This window comes from Phytophthora infestans, genomic scaffold (assembly GCF_000142945.1).
Source record: "Phytophthora infestans T30-4 supercont1.2 genomic scaffold, whole genome shotgun sequence".
Classification (NCBI taxonomy): Eukaryota; Oomycota; class Peronosporomycetes; order Peronosporales; family Peronosporaceae; genus Phytophthora; species Phytophthora infestans.
In genome coordinates, this window is record NW_003303757.1 from 3,557,048 (window position 1) to 3,570,339 (window position 13,292).

Here is a 13,292-nt window from a genome sequence, read left to right on the forward strand (position 1 = left end):
CCGCGAGATTGAAGCCCACCCTTCTGCTACAAAGCGCGAAATAAGTTGACGCTTCTCTTGTGGGGTCTTTGGGAACTCATGATCAATGTGGTAAGTCAAGTAGCTATTTCTGCATTTTAATAACAATTAGAAAATATTTATAATAAAGCAAAACGAAAACTTACCGCACATAATCCTTGAATGGCTTCATCACAGCAACGTCCATCGGCTGCGCCAGCCCTGTTATCCCCGGCGGAACAAACTCAACCTGCGTGCAGCAGTCTTCTTCGAGCACGGTACGAACAGAATTCATCTTGTGGACTTTCAAGCTGTCCAACAGGAGTAACCTACAGCCATCTACTGAGGGTTTCCAGATCTGTATCATAACAATTTAGAAACTCATAATTACAATAAAATAAGCCGATATTGACGTACGCGTTGAATCCACTCTTGCATCACAGCTTCGTTGCAAAACGCTTTCTTTTGAGCAGTGTGTTCGCATGATGAGTGTCCAAAGGACGGATTCCAAACGTCCTGTGACACCGGGCCGCCTGGAATGCCCGCAAAAACTACGAGGGGGGGCAATTTAACTCCCGTGGCTGATGCAGCTAGAAATACAGAACAGCGAAACCCATTCACCTCACTCCCTACAATACGCACAGTTAGTAAAAAGTATTAATAAGTTTGAATATTTTTAGTAATTGAAAAATACCTTGTCTGACGTCCACAGTTGGAGTTCCAACGAAGTCGATTGTTGTCTTGCCATTCATGTCAATGTAAATTGCAGTTTGATCCATGTTGAACACAGAGCCGTATTTGGACGGGCCCGTGGCATATGAAAGAGCTCCACACTCTTCAATTGCGTACTGAATTGAGTGACTAAACTTTGAAGCAACAAGCTGAAACACAAAATAAGAAATAGAAGTAAAAAATAAACAGTATTACTAGCATTACCTCCATGTCGGATCTTATCTTGCGGCCTTTATGAGTAATGTGTAGTGGGCCACGCCATTACATAAGTAGGTAGATTTATATTACAAAAGTAGGTGCAGCAGCACACGGCTAGCGTGTGCTGAACTGCCGTCATCCTATTGGTTGATATATGGGGAGCCAGACCCATTATCAGCCAATAAGGGTTTGACGTGTATTTGAGTGGTCAGGGCAAGCTGCCCTGGACCTAAATAAAAACAGAGTTGATTTTCCTTCAGACTAAGTACTTGGTTTCACTATCGCGGAACTTGCACGCTTCCTCATTATTACGTGTAAGCTAGTAACGGACAATCTAGGCCCGTTACACCTGGTAGCACTTTGTAGTCCTTCCCATGACCAAGTTCACAATGAGCCAAGGCCAGACGTCTGAAGCTTCAGGGCCAACCCTGGAGCATGCTGCTTTCCCTCATCTCACTCGTGTCGAGTGGGAAGCCTTTCACCGCCTTGCGGCGGTGTCCGGTGAGGCTGTTGTCGCGTCGCTGCTGAGCTCAGCGACTCCCGATCAACAACGTCAAGCAGCTCAAGAGTTCATGGAACGCGAGCTCGCCGACGCGAATCGGCGAGCGACAACTCTCTCGCGTTCCTCGAGGAATGACATCGTCAAGTTGGAAACGTCAACCTACTCCGGTGAAGGAGCGAATCGCCTTCCGTTGAATCGCTGGTTTCGCGAAGTCGACGTCGCTATCGCCTCGAGGATGATCGAGGCGCAAGGAGCGAAAGTTAACTTCTTACTTTCCCGACTGGCCGGGAAAGCCAAGGAGTGGGCACTCGGCAAACTGGTCGTAAACAACGATGCGTTCTCCACCCTGGAGGCCCTCCAGAGTGATCTTCGTCTCGCCTTCGAGCCTCCACAAGACGAGTCCCGAGTGCGCGCAGAGTTCTTCGCTCTGCGACAAGGCAAGATGACCATGCGCGACTACGTCCAGAAGACACGCCACCTCGCGTCCTGCATCGTCACCAATCCGATTGACATGGCATCTCAAGTGCACGTCTTCGTGTTCGGCATGCGTGAAGGCATGACGCGATACTGTCTGACTCGAGCGGAACCCTCCTCACTCGAGGAGGCATTTGCTCTCGCACTTCGTGAAGACTACGTAGTGGCGGCGTCGTACGCGCGGGCAATGTCCGCGGAAGCTCAAGAGTCAGCTCCGGAGCCGATGGAGATCGACGCGATTGACGCGTCGAACAACCGCCATCGTGCAGTCCCTCGCGCGAATGGTGGTCGTCCCAGTCGATCCCTCACTTGCTTCCGCTGTCGGAAGGTTGGACATCGCGCGGCTGAGTGCCGCGCGCCCGCGCCAGTGCTCACGCATACTGTCGATGCCTCTCCTACCGATCAGCCAAAAAACGGTCAGGGCCAGTTGGTGCGGGGCGCCCTACTGGCTGGAATGGAGGTCCGGGTCCCCCGGTGCAACCCAACCTTCTAGCCCTCGCGTGCTACACGCACACTTCAATGCCACCACAGCGTCGGGCGACTCAAGACTGATCATCATCAGCCTCCATGTCGCCGGCGCCCGACGTCCACTACGCGCGCTTGTGGACTCAGGAGCGACAAACAACTTCTTCCGTGAGTCGTGTTTGTCGACGCTACCCAGCGAAATCGCTGTCTGCAACGGTCGCGGACAGGTTGTAGTCAAGCTTGCTGACGGAAAGCCGCGCCACGTCGCGCGGCGCGAGATTACGTTGCCGTACACTTTCGACGGCTTTCGCAGCAATGACGACTTCCTCGTGATTGAGATGAACTACGCATTCGATTGCATCCTGGGCATCCCGTGGTTGTCACGGTATCAACCAGAGATTGACTGGTTGGCCCGCTCGGTTAAACACCGCAGCGGTTTCGACGTGAGCGAGGTGTTCACCCACCTCCTGGTTGCCCAGAAGGACTGGCCCCACGTCACCGTCGTGGACCGGTCGTCCACGACGCAAGCTGGACACAGAGTGAGCGATGGCCCTCTCTGCACGGCTTGCGCAGTGCTGTTGCACGAAGACTCCTCGCCGCGAGGCGAGGGCAATAACACGATGGCGGTCGAGCAGGGGCTCCCGCAATACGAGCAAGCGGTCGAGCATGGGTTCCCGCAGCGCACAACTGCGGTCGAGCATGGGTTCCCGCGGCGCACCACAGCGGTCGAGCATGAGTTCCCGCAGCACAATATGGCGGTCGAGCATGGGTTCCCGCAATGCAACACGGCGGTCGAGCAGTCGAGGCTCCCGTCACCCGAGCCGGTGGTCGAGCAGTTGGAGCTCCCGCCGAACGACCACGCGGTCAAGCAGTGGCCTCCGCGTGTGACCGGCACAGTCGAGAGTGAGCTTCAGTGCCTAGAGCGGGGTGATACATCGTCCAGCGAGAGCGATTCTTCCTCCTCGAGTACACACTCGAGGCGCCGGGCAAAGAAGTCGAAGCGCCGTCATTTGAAGCCACGACGTGAAACTGCACCGAGCGGCATCTCACAGACGGAGTCGGTCTGTGTCATTGAGCACGTGGACGACGGCATGGACCGTCAGCGCACCGTCGATCTTGTGTGTCCACCTCGCGACGCGCAATCGATCACCCGGCTTCCAGGTCTCTCCTGGAAGAACTTCCTTCGTGGTATCAAGGTTGGTGAGGTTGAGCAGGTCTGCCTGATCACAGACACTTCGTCTACGCCACTCGAAGGGAACACCGTCAGTGATGACGACGGATCCACCCGTCCCAAGAGCGCCGAACCGAAGTCCGCTCGCGAGGAGCGATTCGCAGCGCAGTCCTGGGGAGTCCTTGCGCGAGTCTGGTAATCCAGTGTACGAGACCGTCCGCGAATACGCGGACGTCTTTCCCGATAAGATTCCAGCCGAACTGCCTGCCGATCGAGGCGTCCGTCACGAGATCGATCTCGCGCCCGGTTCGAAGTACTGTGTGACGCGGCAGTGGCCGCTGCCGCGAGACCAAGTCAAGGCCATCGACGACTTCTTCGAGAATCGCCGTAAAGCGGGTCACGTGCGTGAGAGTGTCTCTCCACATTCGAGCCCAACGTTCTGTGTGAAGAAGGCCACAGGCGGATGGCGCATCGTTCATGCCTTTAACAAGTTGAATGATGCGACCATCCCCGCGCAAACCCCAATTCCCCGGAAGGACATGGTGCTCGACACCATGGCGGGTTGTGTCGTCTTCAGCGCCATCGACTTGACCGATGGATTCTATCAGATCTTGATGAGACCGAGCGACATCCCCCTTACAGCGGTCAGCACCCCCAGCGGTATGCTCTGGGAGTGGCTTGTGATGCCACAAGGCTTGAAGAATGCTCCCGCCACGTTCAATCGCATGGTCTCCCATGTGCTGCTTCCGCTTCGAGACTTCGCACCGAGCTACTTCGACGACATCTTCGTGCACAGCCGCGCTGAGGATGGTCTCAGCGCGATAGAAGTCCACTTGAGGCACTTAAAACAGGTCTTCCAAGTGATGCGCGAGAACAAGTTGTACGCGAACCTGAAGAAGTGTATCTTCTGCGCGCCGGAGAATCCGGTGCTGGGCTGCTTCGTGGGCAAGGACGGCGTTCGCGCCGACCCGGAGAAGGTGTCCTCTATCTGCGCATGGCCGTCACCAAAGAACCCCACTGAGTTGCGTCAGTGGTTGGGGCTAGCAAATTATCTCCACAAGTACACGAAGAATTACGCCGGATTGATCCAGCCCCTCTCATCACTCCTGAAGAAAGATGCCACATGGGTCTGGTCACCCGCGCCCCAAGCCGCCTTCGACTCAGTGAAGAAGAGCCTCGCTGAGGCGCCGATCCTAGCTCTTCCCGACGACTCGAAACCATATCACGTCGTTTGCGACGCGAGCGACTTTGCCATCGGCTGTGCGCTGATGCAGTTTGACGACGAAGGACGTGAACGGGTCGTCAGCTATCAGTCTCGACAGATGAAGCCAGCGGAGCGCAACTATCCTGTCCACGACAAGGAGCTTCTCGCGATGCGCTACGCTCTAATTAAATTCAGAGTGTACTTACTCGGCGAGCAAACCTTCGCAGTGTATACCGATCACGCATCGCTAAGGACAGCGATGAAGAGCCCTCATCTTTCCCAGCGAATGGCTCGCTGGTTGTCGTTCTTCTCCGAGTATAATTTCGTGGTTCACTACAAACCCGGCAAGAACAACATCCTTGCAGATGCTCTGTCTCGTCGTCCAGATTACGACCCACGCGATTCGCTGGGTCGACAACCGCTGCATGATGAAGACGACGAAGACAACTGTGCTATGTGCTTGGCGTCGGGATTGAACCTGACGAGCGTGTCTTCAGAAACCCCACTCCGCGACGAAATCCGGACTGCGTATGAATTCGATCCGGTCTATTCGAGTATTCTGGAACATCTCCGCTCGCCCAGTGAAAAGACACTGAGTGCTTTGTCCCGCTCCACACGCCATCAGATCGATAGGTATCGGATTGAAGACGGGCTGTTAACGTACAGCATCGATCGCTTCGATGCTTCGCGTGTAGTGGTTCCCAACGATCCTGACTTGCGCTCGCGGATCATCCACGAGTTCCACGATATCCCCCTTGGCGCTCACTTTGGCCGTGAGAAGACATTCGCCGCAGTGTCGCGCGACTTTTACTGGCCCCACATGTATAAGTGGGTGCGCAAGTGGGTGAGGACCTGCGAGATCTGTCAACGCGTGAAACCGTCCGCGTCATCGCAGGCTCCCCTGCGTCCCTTACCAGTGGCCACCGAGGCATGGCGCTCGGTGTCGATGGACTTCGTCTTTGGCCTCCCACCCGACTCCGCCGGGCGCTCCGGTGTCCTGGTATTCGTCGACAGGTTCAGCAAGATGGTTCACCTCATCCCGGTCCCGGATACGATCACCGCGACCGATACCGCGGTGCACTTCGTGGATGCAGTCTTCCGTCATCATGGAATGCCCGAGTCCATTGTTTCGGACCGCGATCCGCGGTTCACGTCTGCTTTCTGGACGAAGCTCTTCGAGCTATCAGGGACAAAGCTGCTGATGTCGACGGCCGCTCATCCGGAGACGGATGGCCAAACCGAGCGAGTTAATCGCGTCCTTGAGGACGTACTTCGCAGCTATGCGACGTCGTTTACGAGCTGGAGCTCGTTCCTTCCGCTTGCTGAGTTCGCGCTGAACAACGCGGTTCACGCGTCGACTGGCTTGACTCCTTTCTTCGTCAACAACGCTCGGCACCCTCGCGTTCCAGCTCTCCTCGCCGTGGGCCGTCCCACGGCGCCGTGTGGCTCCACTCTGGGTGGGGGTGAAAGAGGCGACAACCACTTTGTGACAACTCCGGTTTTGAACCCACAACCGGTTACCATACCGGTTGCCGACAAGCCTTCTACGCCAACACCGGTAATGGACCCTCAACCGGTTTCCATACCGGTTGCCGACTACTCCTCGAGTGCAGCCTCATCTTCAGCGACTGTTAACGCAGTGACACACGCCCAGGCCAGGAAGGCCCTGACGACTCCCCGCGACGCAGTGTCCCCTCTCGCCTCGTGGACGAATCGTGCCCTGATCAATCCTGGCACCGCTAACGCGGTGTCTCCATCAGCGAACTACGCGCCAAAGCAACCGGCACATCCGGCTGATAACACCGCTGTCTCAGACTTCCTCCTCCAGCGCCAAGCAGTCACCCGATACGTCCGCGACGCGCTGCAGACGGCGGTCGACAAGCAGAAGGAAAACGCGGACAAGCGCGGCCGCAAACACACAGTAAAGTTCGCGACAGGAGATCGAGTGCTCCTGTCGACTTCAGGAATCAGAGACTCTGCCGTCACCAACCTCGGCGCGAGTAAACTCGCACCGCGCTTTATTGGGCCATTTACGGTGACTAAGGTTATTGGCGAGGCTTACACACTGGATATCCCCACGTCGCTGCGACTACATCCGACGTTCTACGTCGGACGACTCAAGCAATACCTGCCCGCTACGATTCCTTCTTCGACTCAGTCTCCTGAGCCGCCGGCGCATATAGCGGCCGCCCCGCCCGACGCGCGCGCCGAGCCATCGCGCCATTCACACCAGGCGCCTGCTTCACCGTCCCGCTCTGCAGACTACCATGTACCGCGCGCTCAAGAAGCCTCACGCGCGCCAAGAGTTCCCGATTCGACTGACGAGTCTCAGTCGCAGTCCTCACGGCATTTGCAGCCGCGTTCTGGGCCTCCTCCGCCTCCTGATACGCCGTCCAGAAGCTCCCCGCGAGATCTTCCTCGCGGCTCCCAACCAGAACGTCAGTCGTATCAGCGGGACGGTCCCCCGCCGAATTGTCGACTCAGCTGGCGAGATCCGCTGGATAGTCGAGAAGATTGTCGATCATAAAGACCCTCCCCGTCGGTCGGGGCAGCGCCATGTGTCCACCAGTCGCACGGCTCCCGCCGCGCGCCGCTATAGAGTACGATGGCTTGGCTTTCCGGCGGACCAAGATACGTGGGAGCCCCGCGCGAATCTTCTTCGCGATGTCCCGGACGTGATCCAAGAGTACGACTCCAGCCTTCCTGCGCCGGAGAGCGCCGCGAATAATCACGCGGCGGCCGAGAACGGGATCTCCAGTCTGCACGACCACGCGAGCGTGATCGAGAACGACGCTGCTGGCGATCGCGCGAGCGCGACCGAGAACGACGACCCGAGTTCTCGTAATCCCAACGGAGCGGCGAAGATGCGCTTCGTCGAGACGAGTGTCGGCGCGAGCCGGCGCGACTAGCGGCGCTGGCCTTTTCGGACAGCGAGCGACGGTAACGCTGGATCCAGGCATTCTCGCGATCACTGAGCGGATGCTCGGCGACATGGGCTCTCCACTCGTCCGTAGTCGGGCGAGACGACACACACCTCCTGCAGCCTTCAGCAACTCGCACGTAGCAGATGCGGTCGTCGGCGTTCCAAGCGCTGTCGCAGATTCGTACGCGCAGCTCGCCCAAGGAATGGCCCCCGATGATTTCTTCCCGGTATGCGATCCAGTCGACGAGATTCTCTTCCTGCGCTTGCGTCCGGTTCCAGCGCCGGATGAAGGCGCACCACGACTCCTGTAGCGCACTGTGGTCGACGCCGTCCACCGGCTTCTGGCGCAGCGCACGAAAACGCCGGAAGAGGTCCTTCATCTCGTCTAGAGACTCCGGATCTTGCGCTCCGGAGATATCATACAGGGCCCAGGGTCTCAGCGCCTCGTTCATCACGTGGGTGCCGCGGTCGTCGCGCTCGTCAGCGACGTCGCCGTCGCTGGAATCTGCTGCTGTTGCTGTTCCATCGTTCGCTCCTGTTGTCTGCTGTGCAAGTCGTGTTGTACTTCTCCTGCGTGGCGCAGGATCTGTCTCGTCCCCGCCTCGTTCGTTCCTGTTGGCCACGATTTTCTTCTTGTTTCCCTTTTGATTGATTTGTTCCCCGCCCGTCGCTTATGTTGCGTAAGTGCAACTTTAAGAGGGGGGTGATGAAGTGGGCCACGCCATTACATAAGTAGGTAGATTTATATTACAAAAGTAGGTGCAGCAGCACACGGCTAGCGTGTGCTGAACTGCCGTCATCCTATTGGTTGATATATGGGGAGCCAGACCCATTATCACCCAATAAGGGTTTGACGTGTATTTGAGTGGTCAGGGCAAGCTGCCCTGGACCTAAATAAAAACACAGTTGATTTTCCTTCAGACTAAGCACTTGGTTTCACTATCGCGGAACTTGCACGCTTCCTCATTATTACGTGTAAGCTAGTAACGGACACTCTAGGCCCGTTACATAATGCGTCTGATAGAAAGCCTGTTACGTTTGAGAAAGCGGCGCAAAAACTCGATATTTGCACCGCGGGAACGACTCGCAAAGAGCTCTCCATCAAACCTAGAATGCATTAGAAGCAGACATTGCATCGAAACACAGAGAGATCGATTTTTGCGCATTTCTGTAATCCACGACAACAGTCTTAATCATACACTCTTAGAACAATTACTAGTATTCAAAATTTAATGCATAAATAATAATACCTTTGCTCGAGATTCGGGTGTTTAACGTAGAGATTTTGGCGGCTTGGTACTGAGGCGTAGTACTTGTTTGGTGCGGCACTGGCAAGGGCATTTTTTGCCGCATCCACCGGTACATTGTCGTTCGGTGAACGCCTAGCTCAGCAGCCAAGGCGACGACTGAGCTGGCCTCTCCGAGGCGTAAAAGCCCTCGCAGCTTGGACTTGTTTTTGTTCTTCGGGCGCCGTGTCATTTGCACAATGGGGGCGGGTGTCATTTTGGCGCGAAAGTGAGATTGTTGGTGCGCAGTGAACACAAGTTTTTACGGGTGTAAGAAGTGCGCACGCCTCTATGCAATTTATACTAGAATTGAACTTTTTACCAGTGTAGCATTGAATCCGTGTTTTACGGTAGGGCTCCATCAGCCACCGCAGAATAAATTATTTGATTTTGAAATGGGAGCTCGAAACTAAATTATTTTACTGCAAAATAAGAAATATATTTAATAAAAATAACATTTTCGGAACCCCTGCATGGAACCACGTTGTGCATGATTGGAGCGGCAAACAACCCACCCCAAATCATCATCCTCAGGGTGGCTCTTAACCACTGCACGTGTGCCATGCCATGGCACTAGAAATTGAGCCATGGCATGGCGTGGTTACGAATAGAATTGCCCTGCCACTGTGCCATCATGAAAACTATTTTTAGAACATACATTAATGAAAATAAAAGTAGCATGGCACATGGCAATTGCCTCTTGCCATGACACTTGCGAATGCCATCCGTGGCACTTCCTGTCATTTTATTTACTTTAAACTCTAGCCCTAGCAAGCGCTCATCCAATCGGATCACAGCATTTTGTGCCGTTAAGAGCGACCCTCAGTGTTTGGAATGAACTCGCACTCATGAGTCCGCCATGATCTTCTTCTGTCTCTTGGGCAGGTTTGGCCTCAACGTGTTGGGCCATCCGATCTCCAGTGCCGAACAGTGAGGCGGCAGTCAGGGCCTGTGTTACCAGCGGGGCTTCATGCAGCCAGTAGTTGTAGAAGTGCCCTATACGACGCACCATGGCCGCACTTGCTCAATCGAGTGCCGGGGACAGAATGGGTGGGGCCTGGATGTCCCACCGATAAGCTAACACCGCACATTGCTCTCAGCAAAGACACGAACTATACGTGAGTAGTAGTCCTACGTCAGGTACTGGTGGGTCGGTCACCCAGTGTCAGCGAAGACACCCACGGTAAGCCCACCGTGGGCCCACCGTGGGTGTCTTCGCTGACACTATTCGGACGGAGTCCGCATGCAGTGCATGATGCACCGGCATTTGATCTTTACTTCGGGTCAGCAAAGCAGTAGCGTAAATCTATCGAAGTGATTATCACATTCTCCTTCGCTATTAGGTATAATTGTAGCGATAAGACTTGCCTAAGCTTTGACGTTTCAAGGCTGGCATCGACGCCAAGGAGGTACTTGGTTGGCCTGTGGGGGCATCTGAACCGTCGACAGGACACTCAGTCTTGTTTAAGGAGTCCAGTAGGTCGAGACGAAATGCGGCGCTTTGGCGAGCTCTACCACTTCTGGCTGCATGAAGCTCCACTGCTGACTAAGGTCGTGACGGCGGCCACACTCTTTGGCACCGGAGATCGAATCGCGCAGCGACTCGAGGCCAATAACAACTACAGTATTTTTGGCGAGTTGTCAAGCGAGCATGCACCGCATCAGAAGGATAAAGGCTCCAAGCTCATAAGCGACAGTGCAGCTCGAACGCTGCGGATGATGGTCTGGGGTGGGTTATTTGCAGCCCCTATCATGCACACGTGGTTCCATGTCGTCGAGCGAGTGATCCCTGGCACCGGCAAACTTGTCGTGGCGAAGAAGGTCGCCGCGGACATGATGATCATCGCGCCCGGGACGTCTCTAGCATTTTTCACAACCACAAAGTGTATGGAAGGCGAGCCCCTGCATGAGTCTTTTCAAATCGCCAAGGCCAAGTTACCACCGACGTTGCTCGCGGATTATATGCTGTGGCCAGCAGCAAACGCCGTCATTTTTGGACTGGTTCCGCTCCATTACCGCACCCCGCTCACGCACTGTGTCAGCCTCGTGTGGTCGGCATTCTTGTCTGAAATGGCCAGTCACGAACCGCCACAGCTGATGACGCCACGGGGAACTAGTGCGCCGAAGCCGCCAGTGCCGTCCAGTTCGATCGCACTGTAAGGGATCAAAACTCAACATTAGAGGGAAGTCAGCAGTTAAAAAACTACACTTTTAATCCATTGGAGCTAAGTTCAATCTACACCGCCACGGCAATTTCCATCTCGTGGTCCTCCTTGATACGGTTGCTGGCCATGCGGGACAAGAACGTCGACCAGCCCAAACTCACGCAGTTGACAAAGGGTGTGCGGTATTGGAACGGGATGAGAGTGAACACCATGAGATTGGCCACGGGCCACACCTTGTAGTTCATGGCCATCGTAGGATACAGCTTGGTCTTAGCTATCTCGAACGCGTCGCTGAGTCGTTCGCCCTCCATGCTCTTGGTCACTGTGAAGAAGCCCAGCGCCATGGCGGGGGCAACGATCACCATGTCGGCTGCAACTTTCTTGGCCACGGCGACCTTGCCTTTCCCGGGTATCGCGCGCTCAATGAGATGGAACCACGTGTGCATGATGGGGGCTGTGAATAGTCCGCCCCACACCATCATACGTAGTGTCCGTGCTGTACTTTGACTCACAAATCTGTCGTTGTTAACGTGACTGGTTCCTTGATCAACATCGGTGACTGGCGCGCTGCTGGCCTCGATACGCTGCGCAATTCGATCGCCAGCACCTGATAAGGTGGCAGCCGTCAGTGCCTTGGTCAGTAGCGGTGCTTCATGCAACCAGTAGTGATAGAACTCTCCGATACGACGCATGTCGACAAATGCAATGGAAGTACGGTAATGTGCGGTACGGAGACAAGTCATTTTAAATGGACACTTTTCGCTTAGCAACGAGCCCATTTATTCTTGGCTTACTCATTATATACCCCCCATTATTTCAAAAGATGACCTTTTCTTCCATTAAGCTCGTGCTGCTTCCTCCGACTCCTCCATCTGCTGCACGAGGAAGTCTTCGATTTTGGGAGCATTTGAGACCTGACCATCATCGTTGGTTGCCATTCGGGACAGGAAGGCTGACCAACCGATATTCACCGCGTTGATAAACAAAATCCGGTACTGTAACGGCACAAAGCCAAAGGTGCACACGTGCACCAGCGGCCACACGGTCCAATTCACAGCGAGTGTCGGCGGCAATTTAGCTACTGCACTCTCCACTGTTTCACGCAAAGGCTTACCGTCAGAAACTCCAGCGTACGTGAAGAATGTTAATGATAGTGGTGGGGAGAAGATGAGTTGATCCGCCGCGATCTTCTTAGCGACCGCAGCCGTTCCCTTGCCACGAACCGCCTTCTCCAGACAATTGTACCACACGTGGCCGATAGGGGCGAACAAAACTCCACCCCAAAGCATCATACGCGCCGTCTGCTCGAGTCCGCGACGGTCGTCTGTATCGGCGGAGTTCGTGTCGATCCGTTGCGCGATTCTGTCTCCGAGACCGAAGAGAATGGCCGAGGTCACGCCTTTCGTCAGCAACGGAGAGTCACGAAGCCATCGATCATATCTCACGCGAAATCGACGCATAAGCACGCAGCCTCTGACGAGCGAATTACGGAATGCCGCAACTGGAAAACGGAACTGATTGAGAAAGCACTCTACTGACATGTGAAATAACCGTTACCGGTATACGGGACCCTGAGGTAGGTGCAGGGATGCCGAATATTGCATTTTTATCTATTGCTAATCAAAGCAGAAAATAAATAATTGGGTTAGAGAGCTGACTAGACCAAAATAGATTATTGAACTTCCTGGAGGTTCTGGCAATTGAGCATACTTATTGAAGAAAAGTAGAAACAAAGATCGAAACGTAGCAAACACTGTTACTCGTGACGATGTCGGTGAGTGGCATGAGCGACGATACATTGGTAGAAATTCTCATCTAAAATCTGCGACTTCCTGAGTGGATGAAGGTGTCGAGACATGCGAACCTGGATAAGACCCGGTCTTAGGAGCAAAATTTGCTCATTTTGATGCCATTGCCGGTGCTCATAGCGAAGTGGATGGTTAAGTATCATGTTCTTTAGCTGTGGGCCCGCCGCGTAGCAACAAAGCCCAAAATTCCTTTCTTTCAGGTGCCCACTAAGAAAGCTACTTCTCGACGCTACTGTTTAAGCCGCATCCATACCAAAAAGTTGATTCTAATCAGCAATTCGCTAGCTTTGTGATATGAGGGAAACGCCCTCAGTTTATCTCGAAAAAGTAGCTATTTCTGCCTGGTAATTGGTGGGCGTACTCACTA

The 13,292-nt window shown here is 54.5% G+C and overlaps 2 protein-coding genes across 2 annotated transcripts; both read right to left on the bottom strand.

Moving 5' to 3' along the window:
• Positions 1–10,416: 10,416 nt before the first annotated feature.
• PITG_01661 (uncharacterized protein) lies at positions 10,417–11,812 on the bottom strand (the record flags this gene model as incomplete). Its single annotated transcript, XM_002908239.1, has 3 exons — positions 10,417–10,571; positions 11,039–11,106; positions 11,193–11,812. The coding sequence occupies 3 exons, from the start codon at positions 11,561–11,563 to the stop codon at positions 10,417–10,419; spliced, it is 594 nt and encodes a 197-aa protein (XP_002908285.1).
• Positions 11,813–11,956: 144 nt separating this feature from the next.
• On the bottom strand, positions 11,957–12,577 carry PITG_01662 (uncharacterized protein; the record flags this gene model as incomplete). The annotated part of the gene is made up of 1 exon (XM_002908240.1): positions 11,957–12,577. One exon carries the CDS (start codon positions 12,575–12,577, stop codon positions 11,957–11,959), a length of 621 nt encoding a protein of 206 aa, XP_002908286.1.
• Between the last annotated feature and the right edge of the window lie 715 nt (positions 12,578–13,292).